This window comes from Temnothorax americanus, unplaced genomic scaffold, assembly GCF_048541705.1.
Source record: "Temnothorax americanus isolate GAGA-0224 unplaced genomic scaffold, ASM4854170v1 Scaffold53, whole genome shotgun sequence".
NCBI lineage: Eukaryota > Metazoa > Arthropoda > Insecta > Hymenoptera > Formicidae > Temnothorax > Temnothorax americanus.
In genome coordinates, this window is record NW_027509688.1 from 522,400 (window position 1) to 547,187 (window position 24,788).

General features: G+C 32.7%; 1 protein-coding gene and 1 long non-coding RNA gene across 7 annotated transcripts in view; one reads left to right on the top strand and one right to left on the bottom strand.

The window, feature by feature from the left end:
- LOC143904540 (TOX high mobility group box family member 4-B) overlaps window positions 1-17,925 on the bottom strand; it is a 162,189-nt gene extending 144,264 nt beyond the window's left edge. For 2 of the 6 annotated variants that reach the window (XM_077419311.1, XM_077419308.1), the window contains exons 1-2: window positions 15,900-16,262; window positions 15,737-15,846 (exon numbers count right to left, since the gene is read on the bottom strand). In XM_077419311.1, the coding sequence (XP_077275437.1) occupies window positions 15,737-15,846; window positions 15,900-15,942 (153 nt within the window). In that variant the 5' untranslated portion in view covers window positions 15,943-16,262. Of the gene's footprint in view, window positions 1-15,736; window positions 16,263-17,876 lie in introns of those variants that run through there. The other 4 variants (XM_077419315.1, XM_077419313.1, XM_077419310.1 and 1 more) reach the window with 3 other exon arrangements.
- On the top strand, window positions 7,610-15,290 carry LOC143904548 (uncharacterized). Its single transcript, XR_013258958.1, has 3 exons — window positions 7,610-9,415; window positions 9,475-9,637; window positions 14,211-15,290. It is a non-coding gene; the product is annotated as an uncharacterized LOC143904548 (long non-coding RNA).
- Window positions 17,926-24,788: the final 6,863 nt, after the last annotated feature.

Consider the following 24,788-nt stretch of genomic DNA (forward strand, 5'->3'; position numbering starts at 1 on the left):
CTTTTGTAATCAGTTCAAGAAAAGTTTACTACATGGAATGTATTCAAAATATAGACATAAACCCTAGTGAACTTTGAAAGAGAATGTTTAAAGATTTTACAGTTCAAATTTCAAGATTCTAGCTATATCTCAACGGTAGGTATATATATGGGATCAAAATGTAAGTGCGTATTTTTGCCCCACTCTACTCTATATACAGGAATATACAAAGCAAAAAATTAAAATTACTTAAATAATTTGCTATTTTTTTGCTAATTTTTACTTTCAAAAATATTGTTTTGCTAACAAAAAATAAATAAATAAATAAATAAATTATGTACATAAATATAACGTATTTAGTTGAAATATTAACATACAATTATTGCAACTAATAGAGATATAAAAAAAATAAAAAACAAATATTTTAAAAAAACATCAGACTTATATAATAAATAAAATATAAATTTTTTAAACTTTATCGCGAGCAAAAAATTCAAGATATTTTAAAAGCAAATAATTCAATATTTGCTTATTTTATTGCTATATATTTAAAATAGAATGTCTGTATGTGTATGTTTGTTCTTTATACACTTTTAAACTATTCGACCAAATTTTTACCAAAAGTATATAAAATAGGGGTAGAATTTTCCGCGGAGAGTGTTATAGAATGTATAGCCTTTCGGATCGTTACCGATCTTTTTGGGAAACGGTATCCAATTTTTCGGGATAAATAATTGACTAAATTTCAAAAAATCTATATATAAACAGGGGTGGAATTTTCCGGGGCGTGATATAAAGTGTATAATTTTTTGTTACCGATTTTTTTGGAAACCGGTACCGAAATTTTTCCAATTTTTCAGGAATTAATTTACCGAATCTCAAAAAATTGTATATGAAACAGGGGTAGAATTTTCCGGGGAGTGCTATAAAGTGTATAACTTTTTGTTACCGATTTCTGTTCAAAAAAATGTTTTATTATTGGAAGTACCCGACGTCTGTATGTATGAAAATATAAAATAGGGGTAGAATTTTTCGGGGAGTGTTAAGGGGCCTTTTCATGCTGACGCTCGACGCTTGATTTAGGGCGTCAAAACTGGTCACGTGACCAACTTCATCGGTAAGAAGGTGAAATAGCATCAAATATGCGAGCGTCGAAACAAGCAATTGACTGAAACGAGCGTCAAGCGTCAAAGCTGAACACAGTTGAGCTTTTGCCATTTGACGCTGAAATTAAAAAGACTGTCACGTGACCTATCACGTGATCAAGTTTGACGCCCAAATCGAGCGTCGAGCGTCAGCATGAAAAGGCACCTTTATATAGTGTACAGTTTTTCATTACCGATCTTTTTGGGAAACGGTATCCGAAATTTTTTCAATTTTTCGGGAAATAATTGACCGAATCTTAAAGAATTGTATATAAAACGTTGTCTTCCGCAAATACCGCACATACTTACAATATTTTTTGTAATGCCTGTTGCGAAAGTTCGATTTGAGATTGAAATTAAATTCAAATAAGAGAAATAGTATTCAGTAAATACCGTTATGAATTGACGTTTTGTCTCGCGTAAATTTCGTTGCGTTTAAGTTTGTTACAAAGGTGAAACTTCAAGTCAAACGAACATAACGCAAGCAGTATTGAAATTGCAAATATAATCAGTTTTAAAATGTGAGTCAGTGATATTAATTGCAAATTTTAAAGTTGTACATATGAAATAGGGATAGAATTTTCCGGGGAGTGCCATCATGTCTACAGTTTTTTGTTACTGATTTTCTGAAACTAATTTTTCTAATTTTTTTAATTTTTTGGGAAATAATTGACCGAATCTTAAAGAATTATATATGAAACAAGGGTAGAATTTTCCGGGGAATGCTTTTACATTAATCTACCTATTTATCGATTTAGTTAAAACCGGTTTAAAAATTTTATTGATTTTTTGAGGATGGATTTAATTGTCACGATGTGTATTATTTTTCAATAATAATTAATTTTTTTTTAAAACCGGTTCAAAAATTTAATTAATTTTTCGAGGATATAAAGGATTCTTTGGAAATAAATATAAAGGATTTTTTGCAATTGCTTGATAAGCCATTGCCTGATAAAGGAATTTCTTTTATTAAGGATATTGAAACACAAATGAAGTTATTGGAAGAAAAACGACTCCCGGGGACGAAGTCCGGGTAACCAGCTAGTTCTATATATAATTTATTGTATTCTGATAATTTGGCTTAGATAGCTTAATATACCTAAGTCTCAATAAGCCAGTTTTTAACGAAACATAAATACCTACTGTTTTTAGCGTTGTTTTTAACGGCTAAAATAACAAAATTGTGAATAAAACAATTAATGAGCACTACGTCTTTGTTTTTCACTTTCTAGCTTTTTTTCTTTATGGCTGTGCTAACTTTAGTTTCAAGCTAGCACAGCTATTGTGCCATTAGCAAATCGGCTGGAGCAAAAAATCGAGAATAGAGCAATTTATTAGCAAAAAAAAATAGCACTTAATTTATATATAAGTCGCATTCAATTGTGCTGAAACGGCTGTGCAAGGTTAATAGACGTGGTTATGAGACTATTTATAAAAATTTATAAAAAGAATTACACAGATTATAAAATAGATATTAAAACAGTACTCATTTTATTTTAAATTTTTATTTCTCAAAAATAAAAGTTGGAAGGGAGGGAGGAAAGGAAGGGGAGGAAGGGAGAGAGAGACGGGTGGAAGATGGGGAGGGGGAGGGAAAGGGGGGAGAGAGAGACAGACAGACAGACAGAGACAGAGACAGAGAGAGAGGTTGGAAAGTCACGCGGTCGATGATGATGAGGACTTTTCTTAAAAATTTACAATTTGAAGTTTGTATGGTTACATCTCCATTTTCACGGAAAGAAAAGACTAAACTTTTTTATTATATAAATTAAATTCCAGTTATCAATTGAGTACAGTTAAAACTCAATCGTCCAGCCGTTAATGAGGTACAGAAATATGATCCAGGTTCATTTCGAGACTTCGCATATAATCTATATCTATATCCACGGTACGTCTCGCCATCGTTCTACACGACTTCACTGCGTGTGAACTTGGCGCAAGAATTTAAAACTACCGCGTATCTCTTGATAAGCGAGCACAAGAACGTCGCATAAAAAATCTCGCGTGTTATACATAAATAATGTAATTATCACATACACAAGCGCGCTTTTGCCAGTATTTTATATAGGTAATTCTTTTCGTATTGCATATTTCGCAAAATGCAATGGAAATGAAATATCTACGAAATACATCAAGAACAATTGTTTAAAATCAAACTCTGCTTTAATTGCAGTCTACTATTCCCTATGCTATACCTTTTATTCTTTTTATGTTTTCACGTAATGCTTTATTTTATTTGCAGCACGGAAATTATATAGAGGCATGAGATTACAAGCTTATCGGGCAGTAATAGAACCGTCTTGCACTTGAAAAATTAATTATCAAGTTATCGCAACTCTGATAATAGAAAAATAATTCAATCGTGTTCTATCAAGCAAGATGCCCAATAACTGTACCTATCGAACAATTGTAGTTTTGGGATTTGCGTACATATAGGGTGTCTATTTTAATCTTTAGAAAAAAATTTAAGTTTTCGAGAACAAGAGAATTTTCTGAAATTTTTTAAATTATTTATTTTGTTGAAATTTATTAGACAAAATTAAAACTCTTTTAAATAAAAATTTTAAATAAATTGGATTATCATCTAGTCTTTTTAGTTCTATTTTCCTATATTCGCACGATCATTAGGAACAAAAGTAAGACCTATTTATTTCAAATATTTGATCTAAAAAGTAAGTTTAAAAAAAAAATGGAGAAATTTTTATCATTTTTTATTACACAAGTATTTTACGTTACATAAAAGTTTCATCTTTTTACAACAAAATATTGAATGTTACATTTGCACATTTTTAATATACATATTAGAGTAAGAAATAACTTATGCACGAAGGCGCACACATCCCATACAGCACAAAATGTTTTCAAAAAATATTTTTAAATATTTCTAGAAAAATATTGCGAGAAACATTTTAAAATGGTTTTAGGAATATTTTAAAATGGTTTAAAAACCTTTTAGTAACATTTTTAAGAATCTTTTAAAAATATTTTTAAAATGTTCTTTTTTATCACCCAGGCAAAATTTTCTTAAATATTTGAAATATATTTTTGAAATATTAATTCAAATCTACATATTTATTGTATCATAATCTTGTTTCAAAATATTTAAAAAAATATTTTTATTTCTTATTGGTTTTATCTTTTTTCAAATATTTTTGAAGTATTATGAAATATTATTGATTAAGAAAAATGCATGGTAGTACATCTTTCCGTGCTAGTTCGCAACGACGCCGCTAGGCAGCGCATAATGGTAAGACTAACTCGCAAGTAAATTTCAGTTAGGATCTAATATAAGCAGGCCTCCGCAAAGCAAAATCATATCATTCGCGACACATATCTTCTCCAGCAATACAAGGCTTACCCAACACTACACACACACTGCGATGCTATAAATATACAAAATATTTTTCAAAGTAAAATGTAAAGATGTGTATTTTTCAAGTATTAAAAAATCTTTCAATATTTCGATATTTTGATACAATAGGCGATGTCAGGAAAAGAAATAATTCGTAAGGCACAAACAGAAGAGATTGTGGAGCGTGATATGATGTAGCGTAGACAACAAATCGTTAAAATTTTTCAAATTGCTGCATTGTATCTATGAAAGCAACCTTTTAAATTTGTATTTTAATACGATATCATAAAATAAAATAATTACTTTTCGAAGTACTTTATTCTACAAAATTGTAGAATAAACTCATAGTAGGTAGGGGAGACCGAGGCGAAGTCGTTACCGGGGCGGAGTCGTCATTGCAATTATCTCGAAATCTGTATGTTGTGTGAACTCGCCATTAATACTGTAAACGCGGCTTATGGTGCCCACGTGACCAACGGAGTTTAGTGAGGTTATGTGCTATGTTGTGATTCTTAATCGAGGCAAACGTGTTTTCGGAGGTCAAAAGTAAAATTTTTTGTATTATCTTAAATATTATTGTATCTCCGGATCTCAATGTAAGTGATTCTAAAGAGTAATGCATGCTGAACACGTATCCAATAAAGTTTTTTTATTTTTATTGATTTCTAATATTTTATGAGCGACCAAACTTGAAACTTGTGCCTGGGGCGAAGTCGTCACCAAGCCATATCATGGAGGCTTCCGGCGAAAATCAAAGCCAAGAACTTGGATAATATGTGCTGCGTGTGCTCAGAGATGACAGAATAGAGCTGACGAGAAACAGTGCATTTCGTGCGAGTGTAGGGCACATAAGTGTGTGCGCTTTTCTTGTAATTATTTTCCGCCATCGTGTTTTTAATTAATGTTTCCATTTTTCTATTAAAAAATAATTAATAAAATGTATCCTATCATTTTTCATGATCGGAATTATAAATTTTCATTTAAAATTAAGTCCTGAAGTAACAACTCCGCCCCGGCAATTTTGACATTTCAATTTTTGCACCTTTGTCGTTTTCACTCTATACCAGTTGCACAAATCGACGTAGACCAAAAATGTCCGTATAAATTTTGTAGCTAAGGGTTCACTCTTTACAACGGTATACCATATTTTACTAAAATCATTAGTTTTGTTGTTAAAAATTGGCACCGAAAAAATAGTGACAACTTCGCCCCGGTTTCCCCTACTCGAGCCGGCATGCCTCGTATTATTAAATTAAATTATTATAATTTTCGATTATTAATACTTATATTGTGTTTTTGAACACGCTTGTTTGCTGCGATCGATTCGTTACCGTTTAAAGATATTAATAAGATTGGTTTGATCGCCTTTCAATATTCTTTCACAAGTGATATATGTACCTATATAAATCACGCTAGATGATCATAATGTCATCTTTCGCAATATGCTCCAAAAATCAAATCCGATTAATTAAAAATATTATAAGAAAAGCCACAAGCAAATCTAAATTAGATTCTTCCATTAAATTTTACTAAATTGGTTAATCAAATATAGCATCACGAATGTGACAAACCTGTGGTTCAATAAATTCATTTTCTTTGAAAAAACGAAAGAATTTATTGATATAAAAATTACTGAAAGAATCTGTTCTTTTACATTGAATTTGTTGTAAAATTCAGGTAAAATTTTGTAATGGTGCAACTTTGATAAATATACTTGTATCATAATATAAATCGATTCCAAGTTGTATGTTTTCTTATAATCATTTTTAGAATTATCAAATAAAAAATCGATATAACTGAGCAGCTTTTTTGCTTTTTCGAAAAAGATAGTGCTATGAAATTATTTGATGATTTAATCGAATGATATCAGTCGTGTTAATGTAAGTTGAGAAAATAACATGTACTGTCATTTCCTTAATATGCCGCATTTACTTCGGAAATAAAATTATAATTAAAATTGAGAGCATACAGTTAACGTATATGTATACAGCAGGAAAATTTCGCGAAAGGAATTTAATTATTGATAAACAGCAAAACACTAAATGACTTGGTAAGAGATAATAGAGTATATAATTATTAGAGTAAATAATAATAAAGTAGATAATTATACTTATTGCCTCGCGCGTAATCACGCGCCTGAAAATAACGTAGTTGATGCGATGTATTGGCTACGCATTTTAATGTTTTATTATGCGTATTAGCAGGGAATTAGTTTTTGACAAATGTGTCTCGAATGATGCGTGTATGGCATTTGAAGGAGAGGGCTTCACAAACAAACTTTTTCAAAAAAACTTTATAATTTGAATATTTTTTCTTTTGCTATAATCATCGAATATGTTATTTTTCTTTCACAGATACATATCTTGACTATGTTAGATACACAAAGCCATAATGGGAATTATGGAGCTTTCTGGGTATACAAATCAATTTCGATCGAATAGCATTCTGTATGTATAGCACAAACCGGAAGGAATATATTGCAAGCGCGTTTCCTGCTTCCTTGGTCGCGATTCCAGATCCGAGCTCTCCTTGCATTTCCTCCTCCACCTGCCAAAACCAGTCGGTGAAACTTTAATGCGACAAAGTTTTCGAACTTGCCATACCTCGGTTCAAACAAATCCTCTTTCATAATTTACTCGGCGCCGCCTCGCACGCGCGAATGTCCCACCTTTGATTCACATAAATAAAACTACTTAGGCACGCAATTTCACAATTTAAATTGTTTGCAAAAATTTATGGATAATAAGACTACTTATTTCAAGAGAACACTTTCTCATAACAAAAGTAAAAAAAAAACGGACATGTTGTACATGTTAATAATCTTCATAATTCTTTTATGTAAAAAAATTTTTCGTTTGTAATATAATTGCATTATATACAGGGTGAGTCATTTTAAAAATTAAATAGAAAAAACAAGGCCAATAAACGAGCATTAAAAGATGTTTAAAAACATATAATCAATAGGTATATATACATTGGACGGAACGTTTTGACTTCACTGAGTCTTCTTCAGCCGTGGTAATTAATTAACATATAGAATTCGTCATGTTACAATAACATTATAATGACCCAGCGGTTTTGTACTGAAAATAACGACATTATTTTCACCAGGAGTGACAAAGGAAACGTCACAGTAGCCCTAAATAAAAAACATCTATATACAAAAAATGGAAAATATACTAAACGATACTAGTACATACAAGATGGTCACAAAAAACCCGTCCAAACAATATGAAAATAAATTAAATAACCTGTTGAAATTGTGGCATCAGAAGGACTACATTTCTAAACAAGATTTATTCAGACTCCGATCTAGCGATTCTCTCCTACCAAAAAGCCTATGGTCTCCCAAAGATTCATAAAGAAAATCACCCCTTTAGAATCATAGTCTCTTCAGTAAACACGGCTTTATATGTCTTCGCAAGATATCTGCACGATATAATTGCGAAAAGCATTCCCCATGCGGTTGGTCACGTAAATAATAGTTTCGATCTATACCATCTATACAGAGAACTCTTTAACAAAAAAATCTCCAGTTTGGATGTTTTAATCTCACTAGACGTAACGTCACTGTTCACCAACATTCCTTTGGATCTTGATGTAATCAGGGGGCTCGGCAACCGTTGGGGATACATAAGCGAAAAAACAAAAATACCGAAAAAAGAATTTCTATTAGCTCTTGAGTTTGTATTGACATCTACATATTTCACTTTTAACAACGTGATATACAGACAAACCTACGGCGCATTAATGGGTGGCACTATCCCCGATAGTTGCTGACGTCGTGATGCAAGATCTAGAGGAAACATCACTGAGATTAACCGGATTAGTATTGACTTTTTATCGCCGCTATGTTGATGACATAATAATGGCAGCACCCTACGATAAAATACAAGAGATCGTAGACATTTTCAACAATTACCACGAGAGATTGAGATTTACTGTGGAATGTAAGGTGGATCGCAGCTTAAACTTTTTAGACCTATCTCTGCATATTATTGATAACACCTTACACATAGATTGGTATCATAAGAAAACGTTTTCTGGCAGATACCTTTCTTATTACTCGAGTCATCCAGATTGTCACAAGATAGGCACAATATTCAGTTTGGTCGACAGAGCTACCCTGCTGTCCCACCCCATGTAGCACACTAAAAATTTGGAGTTAATTATCGACATTTTATTAAATAACGGGTATCCTCTTGAATTAATCTTCAGGAAAGTAAATCTGAGACTAAAGTACTTAATCAACAATAAACTAAAATACACAAATGAAAATGAGCGATCTAATAAACATAGTGACGACACAACACAGAACAAAAAATTTATAGTCATTCCGTTTATAAAAAACATATCGAACAAAGCGGCTCATTTACTCAACAGCGAGGAGCATTATGATAGGATACAGAGTTCTCAATAATCTTGGTAGATTCGTAAAAGCACAGAAAGATAAAAATCCTGGAACTTCGAATAATAATGTAATATATAAAATTTCGTGTAAAGATTGCAGTGCTTCGTACGTAGGACAAACAAAGCGACAATTAAAAACCAGATTAAATGAACATAAGAGTAACATCAGGGCGGACCCGTCGAGACATTCTGTGATTTCCGAACATACCACAAAATTCAATCACACTTTCGATTGGGATAATACATCGATACTCGATTCCGAACCTAATTTTCATAAGAGACTCATTTCTGAGATGCTACATATTAAAGAACAAAAAAATGGGATCAACTCGAATACGGACACAAAATTTCTTGACGACTCATATTTCAGTATACTTGACGAGTTAGCCAATCACAAGTTTTAAAGAATGTTCGGTTACATTGTTGTCTGTTTATAACTCTGCTCGTCCCGACAATCCGCACAGTCATCTGACATCCGCGAAACGAGAAAGAGTACTACATAGCACATTTTACGTCCTGACGAATACATGTAAGTTTCAACGGTTTTATACTTGCGACAATCATCTCAGTTATACACGATCTTTACAGATAAAACCTTTTTATATTCTGACCACACATTCTGAGAACAGTTATGGACATGGACCAGACCCGATTTATTCTCGCCTCCGAACGAAGAATCAATTACGTAATTTTCGCTGACTATATTTCATCTCTGACTTTGACTTCGTAGATGTATCGACATAGACTCACAGTATGTATTCGTTAGACAATCGAATGGTGATGTGGCTCGATAGGCTTAAGTATTTTATAATGTTATTGTAACACGACGAATTCTATATGTTAATTAATTACCACGGCTGAAGAAGACTCAATGAAGTCGAAACGTTCCGTCCAATGTATATACCTATATACATAATACCTATTGATTATATGTTCTTAAACATCTTTTAATGCTCGTTTATTGGCCTTGTTTTTTCTATTTAATTTTTAATTTATACGAGAGTAGTTACTTTTTATTTATTTATGAGTCATTTTAATTTGCCCACTTTAAAAACTTTTTTATTTTTGATTGTAGAAAAAAATGCTTCAGACAAAAGTTGTTTGGTTTGAAGGGGGACATACGATTCTTACGTGAATCATGTCATAAATGTCGTTTTCAAGAAATTTTAAAGGCGACTAATATCTTAAATGGAACTTGATTTTTTCCTTAGATAAAAGTTGTAGATCTTATCGAGACGTTTTCAAAACACTATAATAAAGTTCTCTTTTGTTAAGGATTTTCTGAAATATTTTAAAAATTTTGTCATAATATTTTTAATATAAAATATGAAATATATCTCGTGTTCTCGTAAAATATTAATTCACTTTTCGATGAATTTGTACCTTGGTACTTTTATATATAGAATAATGAAAGAAATAGATTGTTTAAAAAAAAGACCAGAACAAATTATTTTAAAAAATTTGATTGCATTTTGTAAATGCATTCAATTGTGCAAAATTGCAAATGTAAAAATTAATTTTATTGTATATTTATTTCCTTTCATTATTCTATATACAAAAGTGTCAATGTAAAATAATCGCAAAGTGAATACTTTGCGATTATTTCATATTGCGAGATATTTCATATTTTATAGTAAAAATATGACAAAACTTAAAATATCTCAAAAAATCTTTAACAAAAAAGAGCTTTACTTATTATAGTATTTTGAAAACGTTTCGACGAGATCTACAATTTTTATTTCAAGGAAAAAATCAAGTTTCAAAAAATTTCCTTTAAAATTTCTTGAAAATGACATGATTTACGTAAGAAACACGCGTCTCCCTTCAAACTAAACAATTTTTGTTTGAAGCATTTTTTTCTACAATCAAAAATAAAAAAAGTTTTGAGAGTGCGTAAATTAAAATAACTAACCCTGTATAATTATGATATTATGCATGACTTTGAAAATCAAATTAAAGTGCAACATATTGAAATATGCAATTGTAGTAATTAGTAATCGTGTATTTCATAAATCATATTAATTGTAATATGCGTAAATATTTATTATAGTATAATAAATGAAAAAAATATACATGTACTGAGAAATGAGAGTTCTTGGGAGGTTTGATTATTAAAGAAGTTGAAGCGATCCAGTTGAGTCAATTGGCGGTTTAGAAAAAAGTTTTTTATTAGGTCATTAAAAAATCTGTATTAAGTATCATTTTATTATCCATACGCTGCTATTGCGTAAAACGTATAGTAAAAGTATCATATTATGCATCTTTATATTTTAATTAGCTAAAAACGAAACACTTTTTTGCCAATGCCAACTTGAAAACTTGTGGTATTGCTAATTATTTCAATATAAAAATGGCATGAATATATGTTTTGCCGTTGATAGAATGAAATAATGATTCTTACTGGTAGCTCCCTTGACAATTATATAATAAGCTATCGATTTTTTAATAACTTTCCGTCGATTATATTAAATACGATTGAAACTTGGCAACGTTTCACTTTTATGGGGTTGGTAGCAGTACTCGCCTCCGTGTTGAGCCACGTAACGGCAGTTGCTAAACGTAAACATGCCGGTGAATTTTCTGTCATTCTGGATAAGATTAGGTGCCCGCGATTTGGCTATACCCAAATCCTGTCGATATGTGCACGTTTTTGGTTCTCTTCCGTGCTGTGTCTACTATTTTGTCGTAATGTCAACGATTTTTGGGTTTTTTTTTATGTTATGTTTACAATTTTTTAGTTTTCTTCCGTTAGATTCATGATTTTTTGGTTTTATTTCCAAAGAGAATCAAAAAATCGTGGACATAACACGGAAGAGAACCACAAAAATGTGCACATACCGACAGGATTCGGGTATAGCCAAAACGCGGGCGACGCTGCGTTGCCACATCTACCTACTCATCGCGAACTAATATCAACTGCTATTTCAGTCTAATTTCGATCGCTTTAACTTGTAATATATTTGTTATTAGATGGTGAATACGTGTTTTCTTGCGTTCTAAATGTTCGCATTAATTTACTGTACGCGTAGGCACGTTTTTTGAGCGTTTATAATAGACAAGGGCTGCGGCCCATTTGACGCTACAAATGCTTCGAAGCGTTCTTCTTCTCTTTCTTTCTTCATTGAAAGAAAAGAGAAGAGGAATGCTTCGAACCATTTGTAGCGTCAAGTAGACCGCAGCCTAGATATTAAAGAAAATTGGGATCAATCATCGCCGTCAACGCTTTCTCCATATAACCCCATGTAAAACGACGCATTTTTGGAAATTAATATCTCAGCTTCTGGATGGTCAATAAATCTGAAATAATTCTCAGCGGTAGATCCTATACTATCATATATATTTTTTACAAACTAAAATCTAGAGTTGACCAAACTGCTTCAACCTCCTTAATTTGTTATTACTTACTTTTTTATTTATTCCTAATATCATTTTCAACTACATAAAAAAATAGTCTATAGGTACAAGAGGCTCCCTTCAAAATATTTTTGTATAAGTCATTTCGTATGCACTTTTCAATAATGTAAATAACCACGTTTTTAAAACATTATATGTTTTGATTTGAAACACGCGTGTTGTCTGGGTTACTAACAAAGTTATTTACACTATTATATTTACATTGTTAATGGAAATAAAAAGGTTAATAAGACTAAATATAAATAGCGTTATAATTTAATAACAAAAATTAATAACATTGTCTAATAACTTATTAGTTATATTATTAATATCGTACTTCATACTTTGCACAAAATTGCTATATAAATTAGTAAATTACTATAACGGTGGATTATTATACTAACTTCATGCAAAATTATTTTTTTCAACTTATAATCATAAAATGCTATGCAATTAAAAGGCGGTATTATGATAAAAATGATGCATATGCTTGCAAAATCCTGTTTTGTCTGAAACAATGGCTTCGCAAAACGTATTTTAAGAAAGGTATGTACAATCGCAACAATGCATTTTTATATTGCAAATGCAGTACAAATAAATATTGCGATTTGCATTCTCAGTAACGAGTATTTGTGCTACATGTTTATTATTATTACTAATACTATATTCACGCGATAGCATTATGAGATTTCACAATCAGTATAAAGACGAAAGGTGAATCCCATTAGATTCACATATACTTTTCATCACTTATCAACTAGATTTGTTTAAAAATTTGCAGCAATCATGTATAATTACTTATGCGAGGATATTATTTCGATGAGGCAAAGAAAACGAAATTTCATACTCGTTAATCGTCCATAAGTAAAGCAGAAAAATTTAATTATTTGTGTTTGCTGAAATAAATTTACTTCGTACTACCGCGATTGCGGATTTTAATTTCTTCTCTTCAATACATAGATATACAAATGCACAAATACACCCACTCTTGACTTGTCCGCGCGCACGTTTACTCGTATGTGCTCGCCTCAGTCTCGTGTTGTGTGTATGTACGCGTACATGCTTTTTTATGCCCTTTCAATCTACGTTTATTCATTCTTTTATGGATACCAACCGGGCTCGCCTTTCATTTTGTTTCAACGGAGGAGGAGAGAACCAAATGAAAAGTTGAAACGGGCGGAGGAAAAGAGTAGAAATAAACGAATGGAAGGATAGGAGAGGAACGAGAGTGTGGGGGGGTACGTACGGAAAAAGAGGGGAAGCGGAGGATCGAGGGGGAAATGAAAAAGGAGACAAGGAGAAAGGGGAGAGAGTGGGTGGCGGGTTGTTACTCCCGCAATGGTGCTGAGGCAGGGGAGGAAAAGGCTTGCTCGAAGATGGAGGAAGAGTATATAAACCTGTAGAAATGCATTAGGTATACCTACCTACGGGCGATATTACCCAGGGAAAAATTCTGCTTCTCAAAGAGTCGCTCCGAGTGCTTTTCAAAGTAGATTTTCGGAACGAGCTTGTCCGATCTTTCTTAAAAGGATCGCATCGAAAGGGGGAAATTGCACTAACTCGATGGACACGATGGCCTACCGATTTAATCACTAACGCCATAAGATTTCAGATATATATATATATATATATATATATATATATATATATATATATATATATGTGTGTGTGTGTGTATAAAATACAAGTTAGGAAATATTACAGAATGGAAAATATTTTTTAATTTCAATTTTTAAAATAAATTAAGAATCTAAGACTGATTGAACTCTCATTCAATATTTTTTGAAATTGATCTGATATCGTGATTAATGATATAAAAAGTTAAAAACAATTTTATTGAATTTTTTAAATTAGGCAACTGAGCACAAATGAAACATCTATTGCATTACTTAATATTCGCCGTTTTATTACTTTGTTTTATTACTTCATAGCGGGAGATCTGACGAATAGATACGCACAATCGGAAACATTGATCGCGCGATGCCAGACACAACGGTATTATATGGAAGAGATTTAATTTAGACGAACGTTTCAAATCAGATTGAACCGGGAAATAAGGACGTTGTATGGTAATAGTAGTAGTACCAACGGCGACGGTGTAGTGAGGAGCAATAGAATCGAGAGAGACGAGATGTGGGGTAGAAAAGGAAGAGAGAAAACCCTTCATAGTGTTTGGATAAACGAGGACAAAAATCGGATTGGACATACCGCCATTGAATAATACTGGAGTATTGAAGATCAATAAATATTAATAATTATTGCATGCTTGTAACTATCATGAGTCTCAATTAGAATTTATATGTACACTAACATTCATAAGTATTTGTTCAGGCAAGTTTTCTGTATTTCTCAGACACGTTAATAATAATCTTAAAAAAAAATTTATTTTAAAATACCTAAATAACAAACTACTATCAGTACTTCAAAATTAAATCTAAAATACTAAAATAAAAATATCTTGAATAAAAAACATTGTAAAAATAGACAAATATATACTTGCGAATAATAATGTGCATTGTGCATTTTTCTCAATTTTTTTAATCGATTCATATTTGGAGAAAAAATGTCATTTAACATTACAAAGAGTCGCAACTTGATTTTTACAGCGCTCTGACCTTGCGTATAAATTGTCGGAATTATTGCCAAAAATTATTCTTTTAATACATCGCATTTACATGTATACATAAAAAATCTTATGATTTAATAATTTAAATTTATTTTAATGTATTTAATTAATTTCAATATAATTTCCACTTTCTTATTAGTTGCTTTGAGTACAGTCATTTAACTGTTTATATTTTTAAATAAAAAATGTATAATTATAATAATGCACTTGTATAAACTATTTTTTACCACAATCTGAATTATGCCGGAGATATTATATTAGATCATATGACATCGCAGGTGATATCATTAGCTGCCAACACAGAACTGACGAACAGTTAGTACGTAAACAATTAAGCCGTTGCAATTGTTTAATGATATCAGAAATTATGAAAAATGAGAACGTTTTCCTTTGAAATATCTCTTATTGTAAAATAGAAATCGTTTAACAATATACATATATAACAGTGACAGTATCTAGCTCTCTGAATTGAAGTACAGCTTAATGACAATAATTTGTAACTGTTTCATAAATTGGATAGAATTTTTCGAGTTTTCTATTATTTTTCAAGTTATATCTTTCATCGTTGATTTTGTTAAAAAGTTGATTTATTTAGAGAAGTCTGAATACGTTTTTTGTATTCCTATCTTTTGTGGGAAAATGGCCTTGTTTAAGAGAATATAAATAATCGTTTATATAAATAAGATTTAGAAAAGTCTATGTCACTTGCGTAAAAAATACGTAGTGACATTTTTCAAGCAAGATATATATATGTATTGTATATATATACTTGATGCGAGACCATACTGCGTTTCTTGATCAGTCTTATACTTAGGACAGTATTCAACTCACCTTGTAGGAATACTGATCAAACATTCTGCAGGCTTCGAGATCACTACTGAGAACGGAATAACCGGCATCCATACTGACCCGACACTTCTTCTCGCCGCCTAGAACGAGCCCTTGTAAATGAAAAGCGATCTATCACGCACAAACACAGTTTAATAACTAGTACCGAACAAACTGATCGCAATTGCACCAACTATACCGTCGCTCATCGTACGATTCGTCTTACGCACAAATGTGACGCGTGATTATTATTAACGTGATATAGTCTCGTCGTATTACACTTGATCGGTATTGGCACGCTTCAGAGTTCGGACGTTTCAATCGCAACGCGTGCAACGTACGATGTGTAACGCGATGACTCACGATTCCCGTTGATCTTCTGCCAACTTTGATTTTAGGCGGGAACTCACGATTCAATTTAAAATTATTTTCGATTATCAAGATATTAAAATGTCTCGCTGCGTAATCAACGAGTATCCGCTATTTTTCTGCTGGAATCGAACGGCGAACGTTAATGATTTTATTTAAAACAAATGAAAGTGGCATAAATCGAATTGCGATCGGAAGCACCGGAAACGGTTCAACTCTTGACCACTGCCGATTGCGCGCGGCTGAAAATGGACCGTCAGCGTAGCACGTGGACAACGCGACTATGATCGTCACTGGTTGAGGTCGGCAGGTGCCATGCAAGACGTCGAGATAGTGCGGTTTGTAACGAGAGAGGGCGACCGCCGGCGACCGCGCGCGCGAGCGTGCAACGGCGGCTGTACGTCGGCGGCTATACGGCGGTTACGCTCGTGGCGGGGGCTAGAGAAACTCTTCCGCTGCGTGAGCGCTGGCGCGAACGTGAATCTTAAGATTAGGCTGTACACCTGGAGTACACGGGTACGAATACAATCTGTGTTATGGACAAAGCTGTTATGTTAGGTTAGGGTTAGTACGCGTATGCCGCGTATGGTATCGCAATATCGCGCGTTACACGTGCTATACCGCGACAGTGTCATGGGTGCAACACGAGATAGTTTTCCCACTGTGAGACTCGATGTTGCTCTCTGTTTTGTTCGACTCTCTGTCTCTGTCTCCCTCTCCTCCCTCCTCTTCCCCTTTCTCCCCCTACCCATCCACCTTTCCTCTCATCCCCCCTCTCTCCCTTTCCCTCTCCTACTTCTCACTGCCTCATTCTCTCTTTCTCTTTTCTTCCTCTCTCTCACTTTTCCTCCCCTTCCTCTGCTCCATCCCTCCTCTCTTTTCTAACCGTTCAATGTACATGACGTTCGTCGATCGTTTTCTCGCGACCGTCCGCTCACGCGGGATTCGCAGAACGGATCGACTTCTCTCCACGATGCGCGACTCCGATAGAAACGCGTATGGCCCGCGTCACTTCGCGAAAACCTTAGAGTCATAGATGCCACCTTTGTGGCCGCAGGGGGAAGTGATCCGCGCAGTTCCTTGGGCCTAACGCACCCACGGCATTACCGAGTTCAAAACACCGCGGACATACACGAACAATTATACATACACCCATACACGTACACAGTCTAGAGTGTGAGGAATTACGAGTGAACGAGTCTATACTGCGCAGTAGTGCGCAGTTTAACTTCTGTTTGGGACGCTTTTATTGAGGCGTTCATGTTAATCCAGTCATAAGTCTTACTTTGGATGTGATACAACTATATATAGTTTCGGTGTCTCTATTATGGCCACATGGGTTACCCCCACGGTCTTTCCTTTATTTGAATAAAAAAAAATGCCACCTTTGTATTCTTTGCAGGTTTACTGTCTTTCCGAGCGTATCGAACAAATACGTCGCAACATGCGGCATATTATCTAAAGCAAATCTACAGTTTCATCACCTATTAATTGGTTTCCTCGATATAATCAGTTATTCGGTTATATGATCTATGTAATTTTTGAGTATAAATTTACAATTAAAATGACGTATAGCTATATTTTACAGCTATATAGCTATTTGCATGCTATTTTATAGCATATGGCGTAAAAAGAAGACATATAATTTCTCGACTTTTTTTGTTAAAATAAAACCTATTAAAAATATATATTTTAGTTATTTTTAAATGAGATAATTTTATTTCATCTTTAACGATTAAGTAGATGACAGAGATAAGCGGAATTTTACGCTTACCGTTTTCGACCCCTGCCGCGTACGAATCGACCATTTAGCAACAGGAGATAATAAAACTGAGACGGACGTGGAAGCAGGAGAATTCACGTTCAATTAGTACGTAAAGTCAGTATGATGAAGCATTATAGATTTTACATCTTCTCGAATATGAGCTTTCCGACTATAATCTTAACAGTATATTAAGTTAAAGAATACTATAATTATAATGTTGCAAAACTAAATGTTGCTATGAGTTATAGTAAAATCTTTGCTTATATATATAATTTTATATTATTTATATCAGATAAAATGTATTAAGTTTACCTGTTGATATAATTTATTATATATTTTATTGGTCAATATTAATTATCACAGGTATACAATACGATACTGCAAATAACATTTCGAGTATAACGTGCTTAAGGACGTTCTCTTGGTATAATCCCTCCCAAAAGTTCCGCGCGCCGGGCGAGAGAAACTGCTGTACGCAGTGCCTCTCTGCAGAGGGGAACTTTTTGCTATGGTTGTACGCGCGCGCGCGCGCACACACATAGCGACGCAGGCGACGCTCTATCTGTATACGCGACACTAGCTTACGTCAGAGAGAGCATGCGCAGTGTTGCTGTTGCCGCCGCCGTCGTGTTGACTCGCGTCATATGCGAACGAGAAATTGCAGACTTTGGATTAAAATTACTCAGTAACGGTGAGGCTAGGCTTCCTTGATCTTTTTTACAATATTTGTAATATTAATGTGCGCCACATACTAGTTTTTTGACGAAATCTGTAGAAAATTCCGTCTACAATCAATGAAAACGTTACTTTTGTGAAGCCTCAGTATAGGGGTTACGTGTTAAATAATAAAACTTTGAAGCTCTATATCTCTAATTCGGTGAGGCTGGAACTTCTAAAAATTAAACATGTTATGGATAGTGCTGCCATCAAGCTGAAAGTGCACCAAGTTTTAAGGAAATCTGTAGAAATGTGAAAATCACGAGAACGTCCTTAAGGCTCCTGGAGAGTCAGCCGAGAACTCTGCGTTGACGGTGGCGACGTACCGTCGCGGCAGAAATAAGAACTCTCTCCTCTCACTCTCTCCAATGGAGAATTCTGTTTGTGACATGTTGACAACCTATTTTGTTGTGCGTGCTATTTCTTTATTATTTGCTCTGTGCTTGTGCTCTAACGTTTAACGTATTCGTGACAGTCGTAAAATTGGCCGAAAAGTAAGATTTGCATGCGGAAGAAACGTTTTCACCTCCTTTCGATAGTCGTTAAACGGCTGTTTATCCCGTATGTTTAGGCTTTGTTTTATGGTTGTTTGTTTATTGTCGAGGGAAAAGGGTAGTTTTCGGCCAATTTCGAAAGTGTTCTGAAACGATTTATAGTGATGTTATAGTGATGTTTTATTGAAATGTCTTTTTATTTGAAAATGGCATGCACAACAAAATTGGGTGTTTTTCTCGCCTCGATAGTAAGAATCCAATATGGCCGCGGTGACCATCCAGGAGCCTTAATTCTTTATTCTTTTAAACGTATATCAAAATTATTAAAATCAACATATATGTGTATAAATTATAAAATAAAAAAGGGTGCAAATTAGAAACTTACACATTGCGTCCTCATTTTTTCGCTCATAAAGTTTCCTCTATGAGGAATTAGCAAATATATTAGTATGTAATAGATTGGTTTCCTCATAAAAAAAACTTTATGAGCGAAAAAAATGAAGTGTGCAAGTTTTTAATTTGCACACTTTTTTATTTTCATTTAACACACTTTCACAGAAAATAGACAATAAATAAAGAAACTTAATTTGAATGAAAATTTGACATTTCCTCAAAATATTATTGTTTAATATATTTAGATTAATATATATGTCAGTTGGTAAACCCCACCTAGGATATTACAAAATATTTATCAAAAATTCGAAAATTTACATTTAAAAAAACTTAAATTCAAAATTTTATAAAAAATAAACTCTTTTACCAATTCTCTCATTATCAAAATTAACCGTTCTTCAATAATACTCTATTTATTTAAAAAAAATCATCTTGATATCTCAAAATTTGCGGGTTAGAATTTCCACAGACACATTTTTTGGAAAAATTAAAACTGCCTTAAAATCTAAAACACTATAAATTTTTATAAAAATGACAGTAAATAAAAGTGTTGTACCTACTACTTTACTTGTGTGCCAAAATGCAGTGCTGTAGATCAAGCAGTTCTTGAGTTATAGAGTTTGAAACGGAGAATCCGTACATACATACATACATACACACATACGGGACATTAAAAAATGTGATTTTTTGACGTTTTAGAACATTTTAAACATATTACATAGAAAATTGAAAAAAAATTTATCACAAAAACAAAGCTCCTCTGTAAGGAAGCAAAAAGCAATAAATTGTAACCGCACCAAGAACCGCGGTTTTTTCTGTAATAATCAACAAAACAAGCTATAAAATGACATATACACAAGTTTTTAAGGAGGAGGGGTGTTAAGGTTTTTGTAGGGAAAAACTACAATATATTTGCTCTATATCGTAAAATGTATAACATACACTCCAAACGAATAATAAGAACACTTAATTCGTTTGTTGTCCACTCATTTGACTGTTGACTATAGAAGTGAGTGATAACTGCGTGAACTGTCGCGTTAAGGTGGGTATACACTTAGCGAACGAACGCCGAACGAACAGCGAATCGTGCATTTGTATCCCATTCGTGCTAAGCACACATGGTATACATGTGCACGATTCGCTGTTCGTTCGGCGTTCGTTCGCTAAGTGTATACCCACCTTTACTCTTAACATTGAAAAAGAAACGCATGAACGGGGAAGGGGCAGAGCTCTTCCCTCTACACCTCCTCCATCCCGAAAGAGAACTAATCCAATCCAAATTCAATTTTAATTTTAATTCAGAGAAATAAGTATGGGTTAAGTTACCCGGGAAAAAAGGATTAGATCTGACCGGATCAAATTATATCTCAGCAGATCAAATTTTATCTGGTCAGATATGCTCAGATGTGACTTCTCATGTCTGCGCAGATCTGGTCACATATACTCATATATAGCTATATATAACTATATATGGGGAATAATCTGGTCTTCGACGACTCACAATCAGATCGGACCATATCTGCTCAAATCAGATCATATCTGCTCAGATCGGACCATATCTGTGATTGAATTTTATTGAAACAGTTCGGATCTGACTGTATCTGTTTAGATATAAAACCATATCTATACTTGAATGCGATCCAAAATACATTACATCTGACCATATCTGTCCAGATATAAGTCGAACTGAGGTTGTGTATGATCGAAAACTGTTTAGGTATGACGATATCTGGCCATGTTTAACTATAATAAATTAAATGTTCGATGATTGATATTTGTCTAATGTGATATTTAAATATATAAATATGAATTTATTTATACGTAGCAAATTAAAGATATTCAATTAAATATCTTTGAGATAATTATATATAAAAATAATTTGTGATAAAGATATAATTTACAGAAAACAAGTATTTTTTTTAAACAAAAAAATGTTAATTTTTTGTTATAAAAGCACTTTCATCAATTCGCCTTATATCTAAAATAAAAAAGACAATCACAAAAATATAAGTTATTTAATTTGTACATTGTAAACACTTACAGATGATGAATAAACAAAAGTGAAAAAATTCTCAATTTGATTATTATTTAATAATTAGATTACATTAAAAATTTTGTTGAAGTTATTTGGAGACTTGCATAAATAATTACCAACTCAAATAAGAATTATTAGATTTTACATTTTTTACTTTAATCTTTAATTAATAAGAATTATTTACTGGTTAAACAGGGTGTAACAAAAAGATTTAGAATTGTTTATTGTAAAAAAAAGCAGAAAAAAATTATTTTAAAATATTTGGTTGCATTTTGTAGACGCATTCAATTTTGCAAAATTTTAAATGTAAAGATTAATAAAAATTAATATTATTATTCGATACCTTTCATTATTCTACGTATAAAAGTATGAAGGTAAAGTTATCGAAAAATGAATGCTTTATGAGATATCTCATATTTCATATAGACATCACAGACGCGCGCTTCGCGCGGACTATTTAGCTAACTGTCAAAATATGCTATGACAGCCACTCACGAAGTTAGCGCAGCAACAGAACCAATCAGCACCGCGGAAAAGAGTCAACAATAACTTCGAAACTTTCAAAAAGACTTCGAGAGATGCGAGTATCGATTTAAATGCCTTTTTTTAGATAAAAAAAGAAAGATATTATATGACAAAATTTAAAATATTTCAGGAAATTTTTAACGAAAAAAGAGCTTTATCTTAGTGTTTTGAAAACGTCTCGACAAGGGTTACAAGAATATGACATAAAAAATAGGGGTCTCCGTTTAAAGAACTCAATGTGACCTTGATGTGACTTTCCCAAGATCGTTCAAGGTCAAATCAATATCACCACATAATGGATAACTTGATGTCCTACAACTTTTGTATAAAACATTTCTTCCGAAAACGTCATCTCTTGTCTCTTTCCGAAATAATTCAGTATCCCGACCTTTTTGTTGTACCCTGTGCAAATGTCGGATCATCCGATAGATGGCATTCGATGAGATCCGTTTCTCGTATTTAAAATATGACAAACGACAGTATAGAAGAACGGTATATAAATCAAGTGTACGATACAACTATACTCATATCATCAGTTGTATCGCACGCTTATAATAAAGTGGCACACAATTTCGAATTAAATCGATATATTTATGGTTTTATAACATTTTACATTTCTTCATAATTTTTAATTATATCTGAGCAGATCTGGATACATTCGGTAAATAATTATATCTTGGCAGATCAAATTATATCTAGTCAGATCTGGTTATATTTGTTCAGATCTGGTCAGATAGAGACAATTTGCAGATCAAATTATATTTGCAGGCCAGATCTGATGAACCATGGTCATATCTCGGCAGATCTAATTCTTTTTTGGGTAGTTTTTGTCAGGAAGGGCTCGTTCCGCCTCCGCCAAAGCATTTACTTAAATATACAAAAATCTTTCTCATCATCCGACCAATAAAAACGAACTATATGAAAATTAATATGTTAAAGAAAAATTTCACAATTTATTCATCAGTTGATATACGATTAGCTAATGCTACCGGATACAAAGAAGTCATTTTATTCTACTGTAAGTCATAATCCTAAAATATATTTATATGAATTATCAAATATTATGTATGTGTATATATAATATATATATAGGTCCGGAAGTATGTTCCGGAACTTTTATTTTTGATATCGGTATATTCCGGGACATTTGGCAGTTTCCAGGACTGTCCTGGAAAAAAATGATGTCCTACGGCAATTTTCGTGATATTTTTTTGAATCTTATTACATATATATGTGTTATATTCCAGGACTGTACATTTCAAAAAACGTAAACAGTCACGAAACATATCTATATATATATATATATATATATATATATATATATATATATATAAGAAGTAGAAAGGGCTGTAGGGGTCAACAACGCGGATCCAGGTGCGTTAAAATATAAATGTGATTTATTCCTCGATTTACAAAAATCCAAACGTTTCGGCTCCTGTCCGAGCCATCCTCAGTGGTATAATATTAACATCAAAAATATATTCTCCTTTTACATGGTGAGTTTATACTGTTTCAATTTGACAGAAACTTAGTGAGACTGCAAGGTCCAAATCTGTAACGTATAATTAAGAGTTACATTCCTGTCTTAAATTAAAATTCTATAAAAACTCACCAAGTAGTCTGGAGAAAAAAATACATCGCAAAATCAAACCAAATAATAAGAAAATAAGGCAAAGAAAATGATCTGTGCGGAGCGATCTGTAAGACGAGATCCCATCGACACGACGCACAACGAAAGACTGATTCGGTAAGCACAAGCAGATAAACGTCTTATAACAAACTTGAGAACATGTAGGTCATAAAGTAAGAAATAATAAATAAATAAAATACGGTGGTTGACGATAAATACAAAAGTATATAGTCAGGGAAGTCTAAAGTCAAATTTTGTACAAATAAACTACCGTATTTTATTTATTTATTATTTCTTACTTTATGACCTACACGTTCTCAAGTTTGTTATAAGACGTTTATCTGCTTGCGCTTACCGAATCAGTCTTTCGTTGTGCGTCGTGTCGATGGGATCTCGTCTTACAGATCGCTCCGCACAGATCATTTTCTTTGAATTATTTTCTTATTATTTGGTTTGATTTTGCGATGTATTTTTTTCTCCGGACTACTTGGTGAGTTTTTCTAGAATTTTAATTTAAGACAAGGATGTAACTCTTAATTACGTTACAGATTTGGACCTTGTAGTCTCACTAAGTTTCTGTAAAATTGAAACAGTAAACTCACCATGTAAAAGGAGAATATATTTTTGATGTTAATATTATACCACTGAGAATGGCTCGGACAGGAGCCGAAACGTTTGGATTTTTGTAAATCGAGGAATAAATCACATTTATATTTTAACGCACCTGGATCCGCGTTGTTGACCCTTACAGCTCTTTCTACTTATATTTTTATTTCAAGGGTCTTTATATCACACTTTATATATATATATATATATATATATATATATATATATATATATATATATATATATTATATATATAGAGACATATATATATAATATATATATATACACACACACACAAATATTTTCTAGTATTTTTACAATAACCTTAAGCTTCCCTTAAAAACTTGTGTATATCTTTTTATAGTTTGTTTTGTTGATGATTACAAAAAAAACCTGCGGTTCTTGACGAAGTAGTATTTCTAAACGTTTATCAAAGAGCAATATACATACATATCATCTTACTTTTATATTTATTTTATTTGATTACACAAATAAAATTTGATCATACTATTAGATACTTG